General features: G+C 40.9%; 1 protein-coding gene across 2 annotated transcripts in view; it reads right to left on the bottom strand.

Annotated features, from left to right (window-relative positions):
• Nucleotides 1–4401, bottom strand: part of LRIG3 (leucine rich repeats and immunoglobulin like domains 3) — a 47699-nt gene extending 43298 nt beyond the window's left edge. The window contains exon 1 of one of the 2 annotated variants that reach the window (XM_011220792.3): nt 3809–4401. In XM_011220792.3, the coding sequence (XP_011219094.1) occupies nt 3809–4053 (245 nt within the window). In that variant the 5' untranslated portion in view covers nt 4054–4401. The remainder of the gene's footprint in view (nt 1–3808) is intronic. The other variant, XM_002916031.4, reaches the window with a different exon arrangement.
• Between the last annotated feature and the right edge of the window lie 6576 nt (nt 4402–10977).

Below are 10977 nucleotides of genomic sequence, written 5' to 3' on the forward strand. Positions count from 1 at the left end.
CAGGGGGACTACTCGTTTCTGATCCAGAAGCGGGAGCTGGCAACCTTAAATATTTTAGTTATTGCAACACACTTCCATTCCTGAGTTTTGTGTACTATTAAAACCGCATTGTATGTGGGAGAAAAAAAAATCACCTAAGTGACTTTTACTGCTAAATACTTAAAGCCATGAAACTTGTAATGTGTCTAAATTTAGATTTAATACAGTTTATGTTTCAGAAATGATTACTTTCCAGTTAAAGGATGTCACATTTTCCTAAATCTTCCCTATATTGTTTTTATGGCTAGACCACATTAAAAACAAATACAAGTTGTACAATGTCGATATTTTCTTAAACCCATGAGAACATTCAGTAAGAAAAGCAGATTCTTCTTTTTCAGAGTGCCATTCATGAACATCTTCCCCGGGAAACCTTTTTAAAAAACTTTGTGTAGTGAGGGTAATTAATGGGGAAAAAAGTGGTAAGGTGGGGAGGTGTTAACTATTTATTTACCTAGAACTCAGCTGGCCAAATGCTTGAAAATCAAACTCTACATGATAGGAAAAAAAGTCTTTCCTCCTGCACATTAGCAAGTGGATACATATATACGAAAATAATTAATTTACGACACTTGGTTCCAGCCATCATTTTGTTCCTTTTAGCATTTGGAAATCTGACTTCCAAGTCAAATTTTAAAATGCAAATCCAGCACAGCCTCTTAATCAATCCCACTGGGGCCTGCAGAGCTGCTAATTCAGCAGAAATCTGGAAAGCTGAAACACAAAAAGCCAGGCTGTAGCTGTTTTAAGACACTGATCCAAAGTGACTCATAAATCAGCCTGCTATGTTCAAGTTTTAGTCTGGAAAATATAGAAAAACAGCTGTGAAAACCATAAGGACCATGACCCCCACCCCAGCCCCAATTCTGGCACCGACCAGACGATTTATAACAGGCGAACACTAAAGAAGCCACAGCAGCAGAAAGTACCTTTCGGACTTTCGCCTCAACCCAGCTCATGCAAATATTTCTATGCGATAAGATAAATAATTCTGAAATTCCAGTGAGATTTTAATACATTAAGCTCTCACTGGCAATTGAGCAACTTTTCTCTCCTTTGGCTAAGTAACCTATTCCAACAAACAACCCCTCTCTGGGTTCAGAACTCTTTGTAAGCATAAATTCCAAATGTAAACTCAAGTCTGCCTTTAAAGGCAGTTGTAAGCAAAACTTCAGATAGTTCCTAAAGCCACTTTCATTAAAGTACTACAAGTCACTTTTTGAAAGGAGAATTACAATATTATTATTTTACAGCTCAAACTATTCAATTTTTCACATGTGAGATTCTTGAGGCAATAAATTACAACTAAATAAGGTGAAAAAAATACACACATATATTAGAGAAATTGACTTTTTTAAACTTGTAAATTCAACAAATGACACAAAAGATAAAGTTTTCCTGAATGGTGCTCTCATTGATTAATCCTAAGGCAAATGTGTACTATCTTAATTACCCAAGAAAAAGTTAAGGTATGGGAAAGAACGATATGTATTTTTCTACTTATTTCTGAACTCTGAAACAGTCTACCTAAACACTTGCAAAATTTAAGAAACAGCTATCTTATGCCTCTTGTTCCAAACACCAAGTAACAGAGAAGTTAAAGCCCAATTCCATGTGTTTTTCTGCCCCTTTCAAAGGTAGAGAGAGGACACCTCTAGAGCTTTAGGCACAAACAAAAGAAACATTTACGATAAAGAATTTAGACCACATGGTTTGGTGACAACTACAAAGTTGGTTAAAAGTCACACAAGTACAAGAATGACAGAGCTGTCCAATGAGTGATCACAGTGGGGCTTCTGACAACAGACCTAGGGCTTATTTATACAAGTGGAACTTATTTTCACATATATTTAAGGAATGTGGACTTGTATTGAGACAATTTACTGCTGGCGGAAATGTAATTAAAGATTGTGCTAACCAAATAAACTGTAATTTGTTTTTAGTGTGCCACCAAATTATCTGCAAAACAAAATCCTAATTAGGTCAGCTACTTTTAAGACAATGTTTAAATAGGTATCAAAACCCCTTTGGCTTAACTCAACTTCTAATCAAGACCAATAGTTATTTTTTTTAAAGACATCCAAATTCACACAAAAAATATATATTATACGCTGCCTACTTGACAATGAGAAACTACTAATATAAGCTAAATTTGGTGACTCATTCAAGCATTTCTAAACACACCCCAGGAAGAGCTATTCATTTTCTATTTCTCATCCCTCTATTATTCATACATGTTCACCTCCAGTCATTCAAATGTTCAGTTCCATATGTTGTCAATAGAGCCATTCACATTTCATGAATAAGGCAGCATGACCTCCACAGAGCCAATTGAACAGAATTAGCCACAACTAATTGAAAGTCTTCCTGCTTCAGGTTAAAGCCCTTATCTCCTTCTCAATTATAAAACAAAAACCAAACCAAAAACTATTAAACAAGACATCCCATGACAAGAGATTAGAAAATCTAAAACTCTAATTCCACTTTTTTATTAAACTAAGGTTTATTAACACAAAGAATATGTTTTTGATGGCCAACCATCTCACAATGCACAGATATTTTAAAATAATTTTTATTTTGTTATATTAGTCACCATACAGTACATCCCCAGTTTTTGACGCAATGTTCCATGATTCATTAACAAAGATTTTGATCATCACAATGATTTTAAAACACTTTCTTAAACTATGGAACCAAACTCCATACTACTACTACTAGGATTTTAGGATAGTCTAGCAGAATTGTTTTAAGAATGTAGAATTTCCATTGCAATTCTGCTAGGCCCAAATCTAAGGGTTAAGGTTGGACTGCACTTTAATTTCTTTTAGACAAGATAATTATTTTTTTTAAAGAAACACAAGTTGTAATTGTTTACATTTTACACAAGTCCACCAATTTTAACAAAACTAGGGCTGGGAGAGAATAAGGAGATGACATTTGGAAAGAATCAGCCTTTCCAACTAAACTACATTTTCTTCCTTGTTCTTCTACGCAGTTGGCAATGAATTCAGGTTTTCAGACTTCACAGCTAGCATCCAAAAACTTGCATAACAGCGCCCAGTCCTCTCTCCTAAACTGTCTGCTGAGAAGCTACAGAAATCACACCCTTCGTTTTGAAAACTCTAGTTCCTTTCCTTGCATATCTACTGATCAGTTCCGTCAACTTCCTACTGGAACAAGGATGTGTTACAATTTGGTTGAGGCTTTAGGGAATTTCCTACAGCGAAATTAAGCACAGGGGAGAGAACAACGAAACGAAGTCTACTATAGCTTGGACAGTGACCGACTCTGTTGAGGAGGCTTCTCAAATGAAAGGAGCTCTTTCAGTTACTGGTTGGGAACAGGAAAGGGGGCCTAAACCAGTTAGAAACTGCAGCTGAGCCACAGGATCTTAACACCCTGGGAGAACTGCGAACTCTAGTAACCCGCAGATTGCCACCTCTCCTGTCCCGCCCTCGCAGGGGCGCGCATTTGAATCCACTTGGCAGGCTCTGGGCTCACGACGTTGACTCTACTCCTAGGAGTTGTCAGCGGCTCCCTTCCTTCGCCCACCTGCGGCCAGGTGGGGTAAGCCCAGGGCCCACCGCGCGGCCCGCTAGGCACTAGGGTAGGGCGACTGAGGCCTCGACGGCTCCTTTTCCATCTCCACCGAGCGCCGCTTGAGGCCTGTCAGGGGCAACTGCCCCAGAAAAGGCAACCGCGCGCCAATCGCCCTGGCCCCTCGCGAATCTCGAGCGGCTCCCCTTCCGCCCTCAAGGAGAATACTTACAGGCGAGCGACCCAGGGCGGGAGCGACTCAGGAAGGCGCACCAGCCGCTGGCGGCTGCAGTCCAGGAGGTCCCCGAGGCAGCGGCAGGGAGCGGGACACAGGCGCTCGGCGGCGACCCCGGAAGGCTGCCCCACTGCCCCCGGGCCTCCGCGACCGCTGCCCTCGGCCGGGCCCAGGCGTCCCAGCACCGCACCCAGCAGCAGTCCCAGTGCCACCGACGGCGCGCGAAGCCTTGGTGCGCCCATCGCGCTCTTGAGGCCTCTCGCTCTGCCCGGCGCTCCGCAGCCGGCGCGCGCTGGAGGCCCGGCACAAACTTGCAGCCGAGAGTGGCCGTCCGCGCTCGGGGCCGCGTGCACGCGCCCTTCTGTTGCGCTGCCCGGCAAACTCCTTTCTTTTACGCCCAGCAGCTAAGCCCTTTCATGCCCCGGAGCAGCGAGAGGGAAACCAGAGAGGACTGCCGGCTGCGGCTGCTCGGCAGCCTGAGCAGCGTCGGCGCACCGAAATCCCTCTTGCCCGCAAAGAAACTTTTTCGCCTCCTCCCCGCTGTGGTGCGCAAAGTCCCGGGGCTGCAGAGTCGGGAGGCGGGGCGTGCGGAGCCGCCGCGCGTCCATTGGCCGGCCGGGCCCTGTCGCCCTGAGTCCACGTGACAACAACAGTGCTCCAAACCCTGGCGGGAGCGCGGGAGAAAGTGGAGCTGAGATTGTAGGAAATTCGGAGTTATATTTTCCAGCCTCTGAGGCCAGCAGTTTCCACTACGTCCTGGGAAACATATATCAAATGGAGTTGAAGAGAAAAAGGGAGTGTGCAAACAACAACAAATATTAGGCCAGCTTTCGGTGTTGGAGGTATTTTGGCGAACGTGAGGGGAGTAAGGTTAGCTGTTAGAAGGAAAATTTTAAATGCCAAATTAAAAAAAAATAGAAATTAACCTACCATCCACAGATGAAACAGTGGTTTCAGTGAAAATACAGTTATATTGGCTTAAAAAATGCAAACAATAAAATGTAGACGTTGTTGGAAATGGTATATTGCGTTACAGTCAGCCTTAGTGCGCTGGATAGAGATGGGGGCAAATTATGGGAAATGTTGTGATGGCAGTCATAGAGTGTATGCGATAGCTAGAAATAATAAAATATATATATATAAATATAAAAAATAAAAATAAAAGTTATTTCAAGGCAAAATGAAAACTAGGACCTTGAAGGAAAAGATTGACATAGGCACCGTGGTCTTCCTGGGCTTTGAATGATGACAAATTCTGACTGAGAATGCTACCAGTCTAGAAGTACTTGTCTACCGGCGTGGGGTGGGGGTGGGAAGTGGATTCAGGCCTATGGAGCTTCCCCAGTGAAGTCTGTGTTCTAACTTAACTCTTGCAGGTGATTGGGGCCACAGGATGTTGGAAACCCCAGAGTTCATCTGTGAACACCCTGCTACTCTAGGTGAGGATATATATCCAGAGAAAGTAACTAACCTGTGTGTGGTAAAAAGAGGAAGCTTATTTTTAAATTAGGCTTCTGTAGTCGTCGTTTCTTATGCTGTCTGCCAAAGCATTCCTTAGGGGCTGTTTAAACTGTTCATTATTGAGGAGTAGAGATAGGTTGTAGAGTGGAGACTTTTTTTTTTTAAGATTTTATTTATTTATTCAACAGAGATAGAGACAGCCAGCGAGAGAGGGAACACAAACAGGGAGAGTGGGAGAAGAAGAAGCAGGCTCCTAGAAGAGGAGCCTGATGTGGGGCTCGATCCCATAATGCCGGGATCATGCCCTGAGCCAAAGGCAGACTCTTAACCGCTGTGCCACCCAGGCGCCCCTAGAGTGGAGACTTTAACTCCAATTCCAGTGCTTTTTTAATTTCCACTGTAGCAAATCACCTGGAAGCACTCCCATTCTTGAGGGACAGAAAAGACTCACTTTGAAGGTGAAGACCACTTTAGATATGATATCCCATCCACTTCCTTCCAGCTACCGCTAGTGTCAACTCCACTACTTTTTTTGATGCTGTACAATTAGGATACATTTATAATGATGGTACCTTGGTTTTGAATAATCATTCTGCCTGCTTGGAGTGGTCAAGAAACATCACAGTCACGCTGTGGGTTTTCCGGCTCAGTCTTCTCCATCTCTTTCATGTAAGCAAAGTCAGGGTTAGTGCATTGAAGTTTTTAAAAAGAAGTATGCCATTATACACATTCCATTATGTATAAGTATGGTGACTTGTTAATTGACATATCACCCATATGACAGAAATAGTCAGAAATGGGCTACCATTGTGAGGAAGTTTGGCTCAGTTTCTTTCCCCATTTTCCATTTTCCTTATTTCATTTTCTGTGGATTTTATTCACACCCATATGCTGATATTTACCATATCCATTTCCAGCCCACATCTTTCTCCTAAACTCTAGACTTATGTATTCACCTGCTCATAGGTCATCTCAAACTGGATATTCAAATGTAACACGTCTAGAGTTAAATTTCAGCACCCCTGAGCCTTACTCCTTTTCCTCTTGAGTTTGCTATCTCAAGGAATGATACCTCCCTCTATCCAGATGTCAACTACTCCAGAAACCTCACTCACCCTTAGTATTTACTCATTGTCGCCACCACTTCTATATTCAATCAATTAGCAAGTCCTAATGAAGCTAGCAGCTAAATGTATATCTCCTCTCCATCTCCATAGATGCAATGCAAACTCAGACCACCATCAGCTCTTGCTTGGATTACTGCTACAGCCTCCTTCCTATTTGCCATTGCAGTCCTTTCTAAACAGTGCGCTCAAACGTGATAAGCCAAAAGCTCAAATCTGAGCCTGTGACTCAAAAGCCTAATTCCTACTGTCCTCAGAGTAAAGTTTAAATTCTCTAGCATAACATAGTCTTTGTATTTTGCTTCTACTCCCTCTTTAATTCATTTTATTTAATCATGTTCCTTCTACTCTAGGAACTACTGGCAATTCTTTTCCCATGCTGCCCTCATTCCCTTTGGCTCTCTTTCATACCCTGGGGCCTGTCTCTCTTCTGTCTGGTTGGTTTGCGCTTCATCTTAAGCATTGAAGAAGGCTTCCTTGAGTCCTATTTTAACTATCTCTACACTTCCAGCACATCCACTATTCACTGGAATGTAGTTGGCCGGTTTTACACTCCTACTTCCTAGATAATGCTTAGAATTTCCGTATAATCATGTTTCCTGTATATCCTTTAAGGATTTTAGCAGATTTGTGATGTTAATTAAGTTACTTAAAATTTCAATAACTCTGTTTCTCCATCTGTAAATTGGGAATACAATAAAAAATTTAAATTTAAAAATCTGATTTCCATTATCAGTGCACTGGATTATCTGTCACTATTCCCTCTGTAAGATTTATTAACTAATATCCATGAGTAGCTGAAATCTAGAGGCTACCAGCCCTCCCTAGTACATCCTTTACATGTCTGCTCCTTCCAATAGGATGTTGATCCATAGTAGTTCCAGGCTTGTTTGTATCTATAATTACACAAGCGAATCAAATATTATGTTAACCAAATAAATCTGAGTGCAACCAGAAAGTAGCTTTATTCCTCGTAATGAATAATGAATTTGATAGCTTAATGGTAGCTAATGATGAATTTGAAACTTGGGAAAGATTCTTAAAAGGTAATTACTAAAACACAATGCTATCAGATTAGATATGGGCAAGACAATTGAGTAACTGGGGAGAAATTACAGATTAGGAGATTTCTTCACACAGATTGCTTTGCAAGCATCTTGAAGTTCTTACTTCGCTACAAAGTAATTGTCATTGGGAATCAATCAGCAGAGGATGTTTTATGGATGTGGCTTATGCTTGCTCAGAACTTCACATGGTCATGGAGAGAGCAAACTGTGATGACATGGAATGGTTTTAGCACACATTAAATGTGTCTATTCTTCATCTCAATATGACCTCAACCATTCAGTCAAAAGAAAGAGGAACTGGTTCTACATGGGAACTTTAAATCACTGTAGTATTTTCCCAGACTTCTCAAACCCTTTATGAACCATAGGACAGAACTTCCATGGGGTGGCTACTGAATAAGCAGGTTCCTCCACCCCTTTGCAGCTTCTTTTGCAAGTATGCAGATAGAAGGAATGGAGGCAGAGCGCCAGGAAAGATGGTCTGTAATTGAGGAGGAAAAGAAACATAAAACTCTTTTAATCTCCTCAAAATTATCACTGAATAACAGTGGTCCAGGGACAGTTTTAATGTGTCATTGAATTCTCCGATCTTATGAGGTAGATTATCTGTGTATGCACATACACACCCACACCCACACACACACACACACACACACACACACACACACACAAATACAGTAGTATCAAATGTTGATTCTCTGTTCTTGTGGCTAATCTCTCATAAATAAGGATTTGGGGTGAAGGATCCAGATTCATTTTGAATGGAGGTCTCTTAACATTTGAATTAAAATGAGATCAAGTCCTGAATTTCTGTACTCCTTCAGAGGTTTACACTGGTTAACTGGGTAGTTGAAAATTGACTCTATTGGAAATGACCTAAATCACACCAGACAGTTTCTCATTAATAACTTTGTCCTGGTGAATGGCAATTCCCATCCATTTTTTTAAAACAGCCTCCTATCGCCCATTTTGTGGTTCCTATAACCTAGCCCCAGTTCTCTTTTCAGTTTTCCTGTTTTTTTTTTTTCTCCCTCTGGCAAGTGTGAGACTTTCTTATCTTGAGTGTTGGCAAGGGCAATGACTCACCGATAAAAAGTAATAGAGGTGCTAAGCTGTCAGTTTTAACATCCCAGGGCAAGAATGAAAGCTAAACACTCAGTACTTGCTTTATCATTACAATGAATGACACAGTTTGTGTAAGTGTGAACTGTGAAAAGGGAAAAGAGATAAGGCAAAGGAGGAAGAAAAGCACAAAAATCCCCAGATAATGATGCCAAAAGCAAATGTTGCCGTACTCTGTAACCTAACCATATCTTTTCCCATTCATTAAGGCATTTTAGAAGAAATAGATAACCCTGCTTTCTCACAAAAAGTGCAATGCTTTACTTAGAGAACAGGAGAATAGAATCTTACTTTATAAAAGCCCTGCTATGGACATGTCTTAACTCTTTAGAAAATAGTTAGAAGAATGAAGATAACCACCCATCTGTTTCTCTCAAGTTGGCCAACTGTGTGATATTACTGTAATTGAAAACAAACAATGTTATCTGAACATTCTATTCGTTTAACCACAAATTACACTATGCCATCTTTTATTTTACCCATTTCTCAAGTTACACAAGGAATAATATGTGCTCTGAGGAGAATTCATATTGTGGACAGAACTGGAAACCTTGGAAATCACCTAGGTGTAGCCAGGGGCCACTGGAAGCTGGGAGTCCTGAGGTGGGGGTGGGGAAAAGGTGAAGGCTCAGGGCTATGACCCCCTCCAGATTCTCCTCAGTGGTGTGTCCTTCCCCAGCAACTAGATCCTTTCAATGGTCTCTAGGTTCCCCCTTCCTTTAAGGACTTCAGGGCACATTCCCTTCTTTCAACGTCTGTTCCCTTCTTTTTCTGTAACCAGCAGTATTACTAAGACCCTACTGGGAATCTCAGCACATAAAAAATAGCCCACCCTGTCAGAAATGCAGAAATCCAAATGATTGAGAGTTTGTTATGGAGGATGCAAGGTAGTTAGACGTCTGACAGGGAGGTCATACACACCGTAGCTTTGGTGTACATTACCTCATGGTGTTGGTCTGTAAAACAGCTGAAGACCGACACATGGCTGAACAGTAGTATTGCCTGACTGCAAAGTCCTGTGTAGAGTCTAGTTCCTGTTACTTAACTCCCACGTTGCTGTTTTCTTTTCATATTTCAGGGAGATAAAGAGAGTTCACTGCAGAAACATTCTGCTGCTGGGATTTTTGACCAATGGAATGTTGGAATTAAGGAAACCCTCAACTATTTGTCCTGAGGAAAATGATATTTAATCTTAAAATGGAAAACAAACAAAAACATTTTATAACCTTAATATAAGATCCTTAATCTATGTGTTATGACAGTATACTATACATATCCTGAGATTTTTAATTGGTCTTTTATTATGCCATCTCAAAAAGTTACTGCATAACTCAATTTGTTATGATTTATGCCATGAGGTCAAAAAGAATCATTAGGCATATTTACTAAAAAGACTCATATATTTCTCCTGGGAGCTTTTCTACAGAATATTTTTCTTCCATTTCTTGGATGAACAGTTGGCCTATACACTATTCTAAAATTAATTTGCATTTCCAAATCGTGAGAGGACTCATAAATGAGTTATTTATTGCTTTTATTTATGGATTCATCCTCTTATACTTTTGATGTTTACCCAAGTCTATCAAATTATTAAGGTGACTTTGTCATGAATATTCTCAAAATCAAATCCTCTGCATTAAAAACTCTGCTTCTATCCCTAAATATAAGGATCTCTATCAAGCTACAGTGTTTACTATATCATTACACATCATAAGGATTCTCAAACAGAGAATGAAGAAGAATTTTGGTTATATGGGGTCAGCTTCAACATGACGGTGTGCTCCTGTCATATTAAAGACAGAACAAACATTTTCCTGCTATAATCCTTAAGTTTTTAGCCCAAAGCTTTACACATTTCTATTATGTTTATACATACAGAAAGATTCCCTTGGAAATATTGACATAGAGCTTGAGAAAGGTTTCAAGGGCACCTTGCTTATCCGCTTGCCCCGGGCACAACCATGTCTGCAGCAGGCGGCCGCCTCCGCTCCCACGGCAATTCTTTCAGACTTGAACACCTTTTTCAGTCAGAGCATTCGTCCTTACAGCCCACATAAATAAATTCCTCCTGCTCTCTTGCTGTCATTCGAGCTTTTCTGCTTCTTCTGGGCAAAATAGAAGCTGTTCCCAGAAATATTCCTTAGTTTTCTCCTTAGTGAATTAAATAATTGCAGTTCTTTCTTTCTCACAAGCACTCCTGTTCCTCTATCTAACACCCTCAGGAGGATCAAGAATGTCTCCTTTCTGGTTATTTGCCTTGCATAGGTGAGTATGGCAAAGTGGAAGTAAGAGACTCCTGGGACCGCACAAATGAGGATATTCAACCCCTGTCAAGCTTTCACTATTCTTTCAATTTTCTAAACATTTGCTGTGTGTTCACTAATTTATTACT

Source organism: Ailuropoda melanoleuca, chromosome 15, assembly GCF_002007445.2.
Source record: "Ailuropoda melanoleuca isolate Jingjing chromosome 15, ASM200744v2, whole genome shotgun sequence".
In the NCBI taxonomy this organism is placed as follows: domain Eukaryota; kingdom Metazoa; phylum Chordata; class Mammalia; order Carnivora; family Ursidae; genus Ailuropoda; species Ailuropoda melanoleuca.